The 14,647-nt window shown below is 50.3% G+C and overlaps 1 protein-coding gene across 1 annotated transcript in view; it reads left to right on the top strand.

The window, feature by feature from the left end:
• LOC131093385 (zinc finger protein 850-like) overlaps window positions 1–13,658 on the top strand; it is a 131,519-nt gene extending 117,861 nt beyond the window's left edge. The window contains 1 exon segment of the mRNA XM_058040537.1: window positions 12,007–13,658. Within this exon segment, the coding sequence (XP_057896520.1) occupies window positions 12,007–13,029 (1,023 nt within the window). The 3' untranslated portion in view covers window positions 13,030–13,658.
• The last annotated feature ends 989 nt before the right edge of the window (window positions 13,659–14,647 follow it).

Genomic DNA, 14,647 nt, shown 5'->3' with positions numbered 1-14,647 from the left:
ACAACCCATTACCTTTGAATTATTTGTTGTAGAAATGAGTTAATAAGTGATCCAGTGGTTGCTGAAGCAGTGAGAATTGCTTTTGCCCCCCTGTTAGGTGCCATGGTGTCACCAGAAGATATTGAAGCCTTCCTGCTCAGGGCATTTCAGTGCCAGGCTCTCACAAGCACCCACAGCTGCACGGGTTGAACTGAGCATGGGGCAGTGACCTGCGCTGTGTCTGATTCCCCTTCCTTAATAACAGCCTGTCTTGTAGCTCTTTTCCCTTCTGCTGCCCTTGCAGAGCCAGCCACAAACACATTTTCTCCCTCAGGCCAGGGAATGTCCCATCATCAATCTCTCCCAGCCTGGGTCTGGAGCTCTGTCCCTTGAGTGGAGTCCTGGGTTCCTTGCCAGCCCCTCTCCAGGCTGTTCAAACAGGAGGCTGGGTTAAACCCTTGCCCTGTCCTCAGTTCTAAATCCTCCTGTGCCATTGAACAAGTTTCATACTGGAATAACCGAGCCCTGCTCATCCATTTAGAGGCTCTTTTGTTTGTCAAAGCTTTACCTTGATGCCAGACTTGAACAATAAGAGTTCCTGTTGTCATCAGTTTTCAGCTCTCAGTTCCTATGGAAGCTGTGGCTGCACAATTCTGCAGACAATGAGGCCACTCTGGCCACTGGGTTAAACATTTTAACACAAGAATTCCTTTGGCAATACTCTGTTTAACATCCACCTATAATGCAATTTCTTTTTCCCTGTCTGGAAGGCCCAGCTCAGCCGCCTCAGTTAATCTTCATTTTAACACTTGAAAATTCTGTGATTCCTCCTTGTGTCCATCCATCCAGTTTGTTGACTGGCAGGATAGGAGTGTTGTAGGGAGAGATCCCTGGCTCCAAAAGCCCTGCCTTTAACAGGGACTCAGTACCAGGATGTGAGCCCTTCCTTCCCTCTCTTGGAACAACGTATTGATTTTAGACACTTTTTGTCCTGGTTGTTTCAAAATCATTTGGGGAGGCTCCATATCAAGTTGTCTGTATTATTCTGGGGCTGCCCACACTTCTGGGTTCACTTCAGCATAGGCCTTGTCAGATTTTGGCACAAAGTTAGAACAGAACTAGCCTCTGTATCCCCTTTTACAGTATTAAAATCCAGCTCTCAAATTCCTTCCTAGTTAATTACAATCACAGGAGGAAGAAAAAGAAATTAATTTATTTCAAATCTATCCCCCACTTCTAATAATGATTTGTTCAACCACTTCTAATAGTGGTTGAACAAATCATACCTGCTCATATTTCCCACTCATTCCCTTAAAAATGAAAATATTCCTTTACTATTTTCCCCTTTAGGTCTAAGATTCAGAGTGGATTGAGAGGCCCTTGCGTCCGTCAGGAAATGCCTCCTCTCAATGCAGACCCACCCTGAATGCTCTCAAGGGCTCCAGTGTGGAGGGTCCCTGGTGTGATGGGAGCTGTGACAGCCCTGCCAATCCATGTCCATCAAGGGGTGGACTTGCTGGTGCTGAGGGTGCTGCTGTCTGTGCTTGCAGTGTCCTTGTGCCCTGCAGCTGGAGCCCTGGTTCCTTGCCAGGGGCTGTTTGGGTGGGCTCTCCCCTGCCGAGGAGGGCAATGCCTCTGCCAGGTGCTTGTGGCCGAGCCGTGCCCTGGGTGCTGGGGCCCCCTTGGGCCCTGGGGTTGATCCCTCAGGGGCTGTAGGAACTGTGCCCTGGCCTTTGCCTTCAGCTTGGCCTTTTGCTGCTCCCTTCTTGCATTCACCTGCTGTGCCTTTGTGCCCAAGTGCTGCAGGGCCTTCTTGTGCCCCTCCTGCAGCCCCCTGAGTGCCTGTGGGTGCTTGTCTTGCTTTACAAGAGAGGTGTCTGCTCGGGAAGGCAGAAAAAGCCTCTCTTGGAATGGAGAATATGAACCCCCTCCCTCTTAATTTTTAGAATAGTGAAATCAAGGGGCTCTCAGGCAAAGATATGGGAAGAAGAATACCAGTTCTTTGCTAGTGTGTATAATAAAGCAAACAAACACCAACAGCTGCGGCACTGACAGCAAACAGAGCCCGGACCCAGTCCCGGCCTTTGGGCTGCGGCGCTTTGCCCTTGGGTGCAGTTCCGGGCACGGCCGGCAGGGGCGCTGGTGGCTCCCGTGGGCCGGGGCAGCGCATCCCTCCCATGGGAACTTCTCTGAACGGAAATAGAGCAATCCCTTCATCTAACTCTTTCACTCTTTTACCTTCTGTGGCCTTTCTCCCGTGTTTTGAGAAAGAATTTGGAGAGGGCTGCCTTTTAACTGAGCTCCTAGTGTTTCGATAAGGTACTTCCTGTACAGAGAGAGAGTTTCCCTTAACGCCGGAGCTGTGGGTACCAAGGGTATGTAACTCAGAGCAGGACAGGGTCAGGGGAGGATATCCCGCCAAGGCTGGGTCGGAGTGTGGGCAGGGTCTGCTGCCGGAATTGGCAGAGGGGGATCTTCCTGTGGAGCCCGAGGCGGAGCGTGGGTAGCCCCCACATGGCTGATGGCGGCTGATCCGGCAGCTGCCGGCAGAGCAAAGGCAGGTGGGAGAGCCCGGCAGCAGCGGCGGTGCCCAGCGCAGGTGGCACGGGCAGGGCAGCCGGGGATGGGATGGCTGGGACCCCCCCTGGGTGCGGTGGGCGCGGTGACCTCGGAGCAGGCGGCAGGACAGAGCAACCCCCATCTTCCCCAGCATGGCCGGCAGAGCGGCCGCGGGCCAGGCAGTGGGAGCAGGGCACACAAATTGAGCGACAGCGCCGGGGCAGGTGGAGCTGCCCTGGGCAGTGAGGCCGCACCTGGGATGGAAACCGGGGCAGGCGGAGCTGAGGCGGGCAGCGAGCCGGGACCCGGGACAGGCGCCTGGGCCGCGAACGGAGGGGGCAAGACCTGCAGAGGATCCCACTCTCTTTCTGATTTTTCCTCTTGTTCTCCTCCCTTTCATTTCCCCTTTTTCTTTTCTTGTTTTTTCTTGGGTGTTTGTGATGCTTTAAAGATTTTTATTCTCCTAAAATCTCCTGTCTAACATATGGCATATTGTCTTTCTTCTAGATTACACGGGTGTTTTTTACAAATAAATCCAGAGCCGAACAAATCTAAACTTCTGCTTGGATACTTTGAAATGGTCGATGAGCTAAGTCACGACCTCCTAATGTTTTTCTCATCACCTTTTTATTTATCCTTTGGCAAATTAAGCATCTTTCAGTTATTTGATTTGCTACTCCAAAAATCCCAGTGCACCCATAGTTCCTTAAAAAATGATCACACAAAGCTTGAGTATCCCAGTGGGTTTTCTGATGTATGTCTTCTAATATTTTCCTAGTAAGCACATTTTATTAAGTAATTGTCTTCCATTAAGAAGTTTCCATTTCCCTGGTTTATCTTGTTCACTTCCAATTCTTTTTTCTCTGATTCCCTAAACTTTGGAATTTCCAGTTTTTTCTCGTTTGGAGTTAATATTAATATTAACATAACTCTTTCAGCTCCATTTTCTGCTGCATCCTTAGCTTCGTGATCTGCCAAATTATTTCCTCTTATTTCTGGAGTCTTTCCCTTTTGGGGTTCCTTAATATGTACTATAACTGTCTCTTTTAGGTAATTGTAATGCCTCTAAAACCTCTAAAGTAAGTTCCTCATCCTTTTCTTCTTGAATTAAGTAATCTTCTTTCTTTCCAAATTTTTTAAAGGTATGTACTACTCTAAAGGCATACCTTGAATCAGTATATATAGTTCCTTTTTTTGTGTTAAATATTCTAGTGTTCTTTTTAAAGTATATAATTCACAAGTTTGAGCTTACTAGTTTAAGATTAATTTCCCTTTTTCTATAGCTTGCATGTTTTTCCCATCAACTACTACATACCCTGTATTTTCTCCTTTTGCAAGGAGTTGTATCTCTGTTAGGTAACATAACTCCCAAAGGACTATTTTGGGGTATCTCTGCTAGTACACCTTTATTCCCTCTTTTTTTTTTCTTTTTTTTTTCCCTGTATCCAACTTACTGGTTTTCTGTCTAATTTTTCAACAAGATCTTATCTATTCATCTTCTGCCTCTGTTTTTCACTTTCACTAACAACCTAAGTACCACTTTTCTTTCAACTACACACACAAAAATAAAAAACCTTTTTCTCACACTACTTTCAATACAATACACCTCCCTCCAAGGAGATATAGTGAAGCTTAAAATACAGAATATACATTACCTATACTTTCATTCGTCTACATTCACTCACTTTTATTTCTCACTCACTTCCACACATTGTTTCCCACCCTCAGGACACAGAGTGGATCCCTGTTGACAGAGAATCGCGGGTCCCTGTGGCCCCCCCTCACCTTGGGGTGGCCTCCGGGTCTCAGTATCTCCGGGCCTTCTGGGAGGGCCCTGACTCTGCTGCCTCCGGTGCCGTTCACCTGTGAGGCTGATTTGTGTGTCACTCACACTTTTTAGCCACGGCCCCCTCACACGCCCTGGGGACAATGGCCCCTTTGCAGGTCACCTGTACCTTATGCCACAGCTCCCACACACCCAGGACAACAATGGCTTATTTGTGGGTCACACACTCCTCTTTCCACAGCCCCCCTTCCCACCCACCCGGGAAGCTGAGGCTGATTTTGTGTGTGACTCACTCTCACACACAACAAGACAACAATAAGGTACCTTTTACTTTCACATCACCTATTACAAGTTTAGGTGTTTCTGGCCAGTCCCTGTGCTCTTGGATATCCCTCAACCCAGCTGTGTTGTCCAACCCCAGATGCTCTTGAGCATATCCTCAATCCAGCTGAATTTTGCTTAACCCTGAATGCTCTTGGAATATTAATCCCTCAACCCAGCGGGTTTTAATTCTGGATGCTCTTGGGCACTCTTATCCCTCAACCCAGCAGGTTTTTAGGGGCCCCTTTTGTCCCGTTTCCTAGTGGATTGGGCTCAGAAACTCCTCTGCTCCCTTCCTCCGAGGGGTCCAGCCCCTCTCTGGGACCCAGTCCCAGCTACCCCAGGGGATTCTCTCACTCCTGTTAGCATTCACTTCGTCTCTTTCCTGGCCACTTACCGCGGGAAGTCGGAAACGCAGTGTGGGAGACTCCAGCACTCACTTGGCAGGTCTGGGACAACCAGCCCTCCTCTCATTCACACACATTCATCCCCCTGTACCTGCCCCCCCCGAGAAATACTTACCAATCCCTTTTTCTTCCCGGATTCTTAATGCACATTACTACTCTTAGGGGGCCAATTGCTGCGGCTGTAGGGAGCCTTTTCCCTTCTCTTTGTTTTATTGTCTCCTTTTGTCCACCATAACCTCTGTCTGTGGGTCACCCCAGGGGAGACAGAAGGAGGCTGCCAATGGGACAGGGCGCGCCTTCCTGGCAGACCTCATTGAGCGAGCTTTAAACTAAGCTCGAAGGGGGAATGGGAACCAGCTGAGCTAATTGGAAGCAGGCCCAAGAATTGTAAACGTAAGATAGGGGTGAACTCAGTTGCCCAGATGAAGTGCATGTATACAAATGCACGAAGTTTGGGCAACAAACAAGAAGAGCTGGAGGCCATGGTACAACTGCAAAGCTATGATGTAGTTGCCATCACGGAAACGTGGTGGGATGACTCATATAACTGGAGTACTACATTGGCTGGATACAGACTCTTCAGGAGAGATAGAAAAGGAAGAAGAGGAGGTGGCGTAGCTCTTTATGTTAAGCAAACCTTTGACGCCATTGAAATTGAAACAAAGGAAGAAGGAGTTGAATGTTTATGGATAAGAATCAACGGGAAGGCCAACTACGCCGACATCACATTGGGAGTCTGTTATCGTCGACCTGATCAAGAAGAAGAAGTCGACGATCTATTCTATAAGCAGTTGTGCAATGTTTCAAGAGCATCAACCCTTGTTCTTGTTGGTGACTTTAATCTACCAGATATCTGCTGGGAATTTAACACAGCAGTCAAGAGGCAATCAAGAAAATTCTTAGAAACTATGGAAGATAACTTTTTGTTACAGCTGGTAGATGAACCCACCAGGGAAGGGACTACATTAGATTTGTTATTTACAAACAGGGATGGGCTGGTGGGGGATGTGATGGTTGGAGGTCGTTTAGGGCAGAGTGATCATGAAATAATAGAGTTTTCAATACTTGGCGATATTAGGAGGAGCACGAGTAAAACTCGTACATTGGACTTCCGGAGGGCAGACTTTGGCCTGTTTAAGAGATTAATTCAGAGCATCCCTTGGGAAGCAGCCCTTAAAAATAAAGGAGTTCAGGAAGGGTGGGCTTACTTCAAGGCAGAGATCTTGAAGGCGCAGGAACAAACCATTCCTGTATCCCGAAAGATCAGTCAACGGGCCAAACGTCCAGCCTGGCTGGGTAAGGAGATCTTGGAAGAGCTTAGGAATAAAAAGAGGACGTATCAGAGTTGGAAAAAGGGTCAGGTCTCCAAGGATGTATTCAAGAGGGCTGCTAGAGTATGTAGGAAAAAAATTAGGGAGGCCAAAGCCCAGTTTGAACTCAGGATAGCGACCGCTGTTAAGGATAACAAAAAATGTTTTTATAAATATATTAATAGTAGGAAAAAAGGTAGGACCAGCCTTTGTTCCTTAATGGACACAGGTGGGAATTTAGTATTTACAGACGAGGAGAAGGCAGAAGTGTTCAATGCCTATTTCACCTCGGTTTTTAAAGAGAAGATGACTTGCCCTCAAGACTCCCATCCGTCTGGACTGGTAGATGGTTTTAGGGAACAGAATGGTCCCCACATTATCCAAGAAGAGGCAGTTATAGAACTATTGAAATGCTTGGACATTCACAAATCTATGGGACCAGACGGGATCCACCCCAGGGTGATGAGAGAGTTGGCAAATGAGATTGCAAAGCCACTCTCCATCATTTACCAACAGTCATGGATTACTGGTGAGGTTCCGGATGACTGGAAGCTGGCCAATGTGATACCCATTCACAAAAAGGGCGCAAAGGATGATCCTGGCAATTTTAGACCAGTCAGTCTAACATCTATACCTGGCAAAATAATGGAACAGTTCATATTACGTGCCATCATGCAAAATTTGCATGATGGCCAGGGTATCAGACCCAGCCAGCACGGATTTAGGAGGGGTAGATCATGTCTAACTAACCTGATCACTTTTTATGACCAGGTAACCCGGCTAGTGGATGCAGGGAAGGCTGTAGATGTTGTTTTTCTGGATTTCAGCAAGGCCTTCGACACTGTATCCCATAGCATACTCCTACACAAGCTAGCTGGCCGTGGTCTGGATAGGAATACCCTTTGCTGGGTTCAGAACTGGCTGGATGGCCGGGCCCAGAGAGTGCTGGTGAATGGTGTCACATCTAGCTGGCAACCAGTCACCAGTGGTGTCCCTCAGGGGTCTGTGTTGGGACCAGCTTTGTTCAATATTTTTATTGACGATATGGATGAGGGCTTAGAGTCTTTTATTAGTAGTTTTGCTGACGATACCAAATTGGGAATGAGTGTAGATCAATTAGAGGGGTGTAGGGTTCTTCAGAGAGACTTGGAAAGGCTGGACATATGGACAGAATCAAACGGGATGAGCTTCAATAAGTCCAAGTGCCGAGTATTGCACTTCGGCCATAATAATCCCCTGTACCGATACAAGCTGGGGATGGAGTGGCTGGATAGTGCCCAGGTGGAAAGGGACCTGGGGGTGCTGGTTGACAGTCGATTGAATATGAGCCAGCAGTGTGCCCAGGTAGCCAAGAGGGCCAATGCCATCCTGGCCAGTATCAGAAATGGAGTGGCCAGCAGGAACAGAGAGGTCATTCTTCCCCTGTACTCGGCACTGGTGAGGCCTCACTTAGAGTATTGCATCCAGTTCTGGGCCCCTCACTTTAGGAGGGACGTCGAGTTACTTGAGCGTGTCCAGAGGAGAGCAACGAAACTAATAAAGGGCTTGGAACACAAGCCATATGAAGAGCGACTGAGGGAGCTGGGGTTGTTCAGCCTGGAGAAAAGGAGACTAAGGGGTGACCTCATCACTCTCTACAACTTCCTGAAGGGTGGCTGTAGTGAGCTGGGGGTCGGCCTCTTTCTCCGGGCGACAATGGATAGAACAAGAGGACACAGTCTCAAGTTGCGTCAAGGTAGATGTAAGTTAGAAGTAAGAAGGAAATACTTCACAGAAAGAGTGGTCAGAAACTGGAATCATTTACCCAGTGAGGTGGTGGAGGCATCATCCCTTGAAGAATTTAAAAAAAGACTGGATGTGGCACTTGCTGCCATGATCTAGTTGGACAGTTAGAACATCGGCTGGACTAGATGATATTATAGGTCTCTTCCAGTCTTGAAAATTCTGTGATTCTGTGATTCTGTGATTCCCCACTCTGACTCTCCTAACGCACCGGCAGCGAGGTGTTAGTAACCATCCTCTGCTACCAAATTGTGAAAAACGCCAATCACTGGTTTTTAAAACTTTATAAGTTTAATAGTAATAAAATAGTTATAAAAACAGTAAACAATTAGACTAATAAAAATTTGGACAATTAGGATTTAGGACAATACAAGACAATGAGAACAAAGAGTTACGGACAGTCCAGGTACCTTTTTCTGGGCAAAATAAGCCCAAAAATGGACACACGTTAACAGAGGATTAACCCTGAAAAACCATAGCCCATTGCATATTCATACATCTCATACATGATACAAATTCCATTCAAACAAAGGATTCAGTCTGGTCAGTGTCAACTTCTTCCTCTTAGTCCTGATGGCATCTTCAGGGATGAGCAAGGCAGGAAAAAGTTAGTTTCTTCTGATAATGGAGCAATAAATTCTCTTTCTCTGAAAGATTTAGGTGTCCTGTGGCTGCTATCTGATGCAAGTACCTCCTTCCTTTCTTTAAAAAATATCCCACATACATAGTTTCTATTTTGACATTGCTATAACCTAAAACTACACTTAACACACTACTTTAAAAAATTAATACAGCATAACTTCCTAACATAACACATATAATACTCATTTTAATATTTGCAAAAAGCCAATCATACACATTTTTCACACGGGCTCGGTCAGCAGCAGTGGAAAGAGCAGCCTAAGGGCAGCAGCTCCAATTGTCCTCTTCCAAAAACCTGGGAGAGGGACAAAAAACTGAGAGAGGGCCAGCAACTGCGCCCAGCCCTACCCCCAACCCCCCTACCTCCTCCGGCATCTCCGCCCCCTTCCTCCTCCTCCCGGCCCCCCGCCCTGCCCCTGGGAAAACTCCCAAAAAAAACAGAGGTCCCGAGCACCCAGCAATCAGCTCTCATCAGCACCTCAACCCTAACTCTAACCTTCTGACAGCTGTGCTGTTTTCTGCAAATTCATTTCTCCAATGACCCAACCCAAATCCTTAGAAGAAAATCCTGATCCTTCCATGTGCAATCCGCCTTTCCCAGGCGTTCCTTGCTCCTCCTCCCTGTGCTCAGGGTGCCCTCCCCAGCCCGTAGCCCAGAGCCGCTCCCTGTCCTGCCGCAGTGTCCGAAGGCGCCCCCGGCGGGCAGGGCCGGCAGCTCCACGGGGCCGGGCAGCGGCCGGGGCGTCCCGCAGCCTCCTGGGGGCCGGGGCCGCTGCCGGCCCTGCCCGGGGCTGGTGGGGTCAGGCAGCGCCCGGCGCTGAGCCCCGGCTGCCCCACAGCCCCGGCCCGGCCCCGCAGCTCCCCACAGGCCCCCAGCCCGTGCTCCCGGTGCCGCAGCTCTGCGTCCGGTGCTGCCGCTGTCCCTCACAGAGAAACCCCCTGAAAACCTGACCTCCTTGTTTTCCTGGCCTGGAAACCGGGGATAGAAATGATCAGCTGACAAGTTTTGCGGCTAAGACCCTGCTGAAAAACATCCGAATCCTCAGTATTTTTCTCTTCCTTCTCTTTTCTTTTTCTTACCACATAGATTCCTCCTGCAGCTTCTTGCCTTAACCATATTCCTGCACACTCTCCTTCAGCGAATCCCTTTGCAGCACACCAACACCATCCATCCGCTGTTGTCCATATCACTTCTGACTTTCCCTTATTGCCCCCCTGAGTGTCCAAGTCCTTAATTACTTGTGGGAGAATGTGCAAACTCCCTCAACATTCTCCCAAGAGACCTTCCAGAGATATTTTGGTGGGAACCCCTTCCCGGCTTTCTCTTTTCTACCCTCCATGGGTGCCCTGCCATGTTCACTCCCCAAAGATCCCAGTGCACTCCCTGATGAGATTTTCAGTGCTCTCTCCCTGCTGACTCTTCAGAGCCTCCCCCGATGTGTCACTCGTTTGTCTCCTGGTCACTCTGGGGTACCCAATCAATCCCCGGTGCCGCCGCCCCCAAGGGAGTCACCCAAGATCACCCAAACTGGGTGAGGCACCTTCAGCTGCACTCGCTGCCCGCCGCCCCGGATGGTGGAAGGAATTCCGGACGAGTCCCAAGGTGTGTGGAAAAATGGACATCACCAGAGGTTTCTGTCCACAAAGCAGACAGAGGAGTCGTGTAGAAGTAATTTCATTCCTCAAAATAGGGAGAGCCATAAGACATTTCCCACGGAGTCTCTCCAGTTGTTGACTCAGCCTCCTTTTCATCCTAATTCCCCTGGGCACATCACCCTTTCCCTTCCCCTATTGGCTGAAGTACTTGAGAGGTACAGACTCTCCAATCCACCTACTATGTACCCCCCCTTTACATGCTCCCCAGTTTTGTATAGCAAATGATATCCATGGCTCTGTGAAGTCTTTGTTCTTCTCGAAGTTCATGAATTTAGCAGGACCTTGTCTGGGCAGCAGTCTGTGTCATCAATTAATAACATTTTCTGAAACTGATGGCTTCTCCTGTCGCTTCCTTATGTACAGGTTCCTGGCTCTATCTCTGAGCAGATTCACAGCATCTGTTTGTAAAGACACTTTCCTCTTCTTCCTTTCATGGGGGTCCCCCGTTTGTGGGGCATCCCCCCTGGAGCAGGGTGTCCCCCCTTGCTGCAGCTCCACCCCTCAGGCAGTGCTCAGCCAATCAGAGCACACGGCGCTGATGACTCAGTAGTTGCCAGGCAGACGCGCAGCTCCCAGTGTTCCCCACCTGTGCCCCCCCCCCCTCCGCCCCAGCGCCCCCCTCGAGGGGAAATTTGGGGAGGTGGGAGTGGGGCAGCGCCAAGGCCAGGTCCCCCCGCGCTGTCCTGGCGGGAGCGGCTGCAGTGGGGACCGAGTGCGGGCGGGAGCGGCCGAGAGCCCAGCGCTGCCCCAGCCCGAGCTGCCCCAGCTCCATCCCTGCCCCTGCCGTGGGATGCTGTGGGTTTGGGGGGAAGAGGGAGCCGGCAGTGGGTGCTGGGCCTGGGACAGGAGGAGAAGGGAAGGAGAAGCAGGGTTGAGGAACAAAATGATCAAACGCTGCATGTGGGAGGAGAAGGTTGGATTGTGCAGGAGAAGAAGGAATAGCAGGAGGAAGAGGAGTGTGAGCAAGAGCAAGGAGACTAGATGCATAGGAGGAGCAGAAACAGGAGGCACCAAGGTTCCACTTCTCCCTGTATCTGAAGTTTCCTGCTCAGCCCCGGTAGCATTCTCTCCTACCATGCAGCAGGTGACCAGGGAAGGGGAATCCATGATTTTCACGGTGCTGTATCTTGGTGTTTCTGAGCTTTATTGAGCTAAATGTTGTTGCCTTGGGTATTTGGGTGTGTGAATCTTTATATTTTGGAGGGGAGTTTTGGTGAATCATGATGTTTTGGGAGTTTTTGATCTGTGTCTTGGTGTTGGGAGAATTTTTGTGCTGAATCTTGGTGTTTTGGAGGTTCTTACAGACACAACATGCCCAATGACTTCCTGAAATAAACTTGGGCAAGGAGGAACTCGCAGTCCAAGATGCTCTCATTTTCTTTTTTACCCATACCAGGATTTTTCATTCCTAGGGCGTGTGTGGATGGAGCAGGAGGAAAAGCCCTGGAGATTCCGCACAAGGAGGGGCAGCAAACCCAGCCCAGGGAGCTGCGGGGAGGAAAGAGCCCCCCTGAGCCGGGAAGGCAGCCGGAGATTCAGCCAGAGCTCAGAGCTGGTGGAGAAGCCTCATGGCAGGGAGAAGCCCCACAAGTGCTTGGAATGTGGGAAGGGTTTTAGTCGGAGCTTAGACCTGACTGAGCACCAGGTGATCCACACTGGGGAGCAGCCCTACGAGTGTGAGGAGTGTGGGAAGCGTTTCAGCTGGAGCTCCAGCCTGAGGCAGCACCAGGTGATCCACACTGGGAAGAGACCCTATGAGTGTGAGGAGTGTGGAAAGAGCTTCAGCCAGAACTCTGTCCTGATCCAACACCAGAGGATCCACACTGGGGAAAAGCCCTTTGAGTGTGGGGAATGTGGGAAGAGCTTCAGGCAGAGGGGCCAACTGAAGCAACACCAGATGATCCACACTGGGGAAAAGCCCTATGAGTGTGGGGAATGTGGGATGAGCTTCAGCCAGAAGGGCCACCTGATGCAACACCAGAGGATCCACACAGGGGGAAAGCCCTATGAGTGTGGCGAATGTGGGAAGAGCTTCAGCCAGAGCTCTGGCCTGAAGAAACACAAGAGGATCCACACTGGGGAAAAGCCCTATGAGTGTGGGGAGTGTGGGAAGAGCTTCAGCATGAAATGCCAGCTGACGGAACACCAGAAGATCCACACTGGGGAAAAGCCCTACAAGTGTGGGGAATGTGGGAGGAGCTTCAGAGGAAGCTCGGCCCTGATTCGGCACCAGGTGATCCACACGGGGGAACGGCCCTACACCTGCTTGGAATGTGGGAAGAGCTATGGGTGGCACACTGACCTGAGAAAACACCAGCAGAGCATTCACTCTGGGGAGAAGCCCTACAAGTGTCCCCAGTGTGGGAAGAGGTTTCACAGGAGCTCCGATCTCCTCGTACATGAGCGAAGTCACACAGACGAGAGGCCCTTCCGCTGCCCTGACTGTGGGAAGGGCTTCAAGCAAAACTCCAAACTCACCATCCACCGGCGTATCCACACGGGGGAGAGGCCCTACAAATGTCCTGAGTGTGGGAAGAGCTTCTCCACGAGCTCAGTCTTGACCAAACACCAACGGAGGCGCCACTGAGGGAAGCCCTGTGAATACCCCAAGTTCAGGAAGAGCTTCATGCACTCCTCCAACTCCATCCCCCAAGGAAGGATCCACATTGGGTGGTCCCCAGTGACCCTCATTGGGCAGAGCCCTGATGATCCATGGTCCTGGTGATCTGTGTTGAGAAGACACCTGGCTGGGTGGCTCCACATCTTCCTGGCTTCCCGTGGGCACATGGATGTATACGGGGGCAGGAACATCCATTGGGACGCAGACCAACAATGGGAATTCCTTGGGGAGAGCGGATTTGTTGACTTTCACCCCCATAAAATCTTTTGCATTCAATCCTATCTTCTGGTGGCATCAAGGAATACTGAATGGTCTTGGAGGTCTTTCCCAGTTTCAGGGATGCCATGATTTTGATTTCCTATTGCCCAAAGGTGTCTTTGGCAGACAAATGGTGAAAAAGTGGAGAAAAGACCAAGATTTTTGAGACAGTGGGGTAGAAACTCCACCAAAAAAGGTTCTTCCCTCCCACCAAGCACACAGGTCCTCTGCCAGCATAGACACGGAAGTCCTTTTCTTTTGGCCTTGATTTTCTTTTCATTTCTCTTCATCCTTTTAAAATATCTGATATTGGAGTAAAAATAAAGACATTGAATTAAGATATGCATGTGATCATGGTAGGATACAGACATTGAGAGCAACATGGGGACATATGGTCATGGATGGGAATGGGGACATGGGCATGGATGGAGATGTGGGGGACAATGAGAGGGATGGAAACATGGTGAGGAGACAGCCATGGGTGAGGACATGGTGGAACATGGTCAGCGACATGTGGGGACATGGCCATTGCCGGTTCCATGGGGAGAACTTGCAGGGGATGCGGGGGATGCTGGGTTTGAGGGAGTTGAGGGTTCCTGGGAGGGACCTGGGGCTTGCTGAGGCCTTTGGGGACCCCAAGTGGCTCTGGCTGTGCTGGGAGACCCAGGGGGAGGTTCTGGGGCAGCTGCTCAAGGACCCCCTGACCTGGAGCCCCAGCCAGGCATTGGGCTCCTGGAAGGAGGTGAACGTCCTTGTCCCCAGGAAGAAAATCCCAGCGCCCCCAGGGTGTCAGGGGCAGCTGAGGGGCCACAACAGGGAGGGGAAAGCCAGAGAGAGCTGTCACACTTCTAAGCTACACACCAAAAGTCCCAAAACTCAGGGATTGTGCCCAGGAAAAAGCATCCATGAGCTGCCATAATTGAGGGAAAGGGGGAATGTGACCTCCCCAGACTGAGCAGGAGGGGCCTGCAACCCCCAAAACCAAGCACAGAGGCTAGGGTTGGGGCTGACGGGATGATGGGGGAAAGGTGGAAGAGCCTGGAAAAGGAGATTCAGAGAGAGCGGGAGAGGGATGGGACCCCCAAATTGAGTTGGGAGGGGTCTTTGGGTTGGGGGAATGATGTGAGATGGGAGGGAAAGGTGAGGATGGCACAGAAAAAGGGATGTTCCATGGGGATCCCTTTGTGTCTCCATCACTCAATCCCTGGAGTGATTCCCTGAGTCTCTGGAGGGGAATGGATCCGCACTGGGTGGGTCCCCAAGCCCCCTGCCCATCCCTGGGGGGCTCATGGGGGGTTCCCTCCACCCAAAAGCTGGTGGTGCTGTG

The sequence above is a fragment of the Melospiza georgiana genome, chromosome 25 (assembly GCF_028018845.1).
Source record: "Melospiza georgiana isolate bMelGeo1 chromosome 25, bMelGeo1.pri, whole genome shotgun sequence".
NCBI lineage: Eukaryota > Metazoa > Chordata > Aves > Passeriformes > Passerellidae > Melospiza > Melospiza georgiana.
Note: the sequence above shows the minus strand (reverse complement) of the source record. Positions and strands in the feature narration are given on the sequence as shown.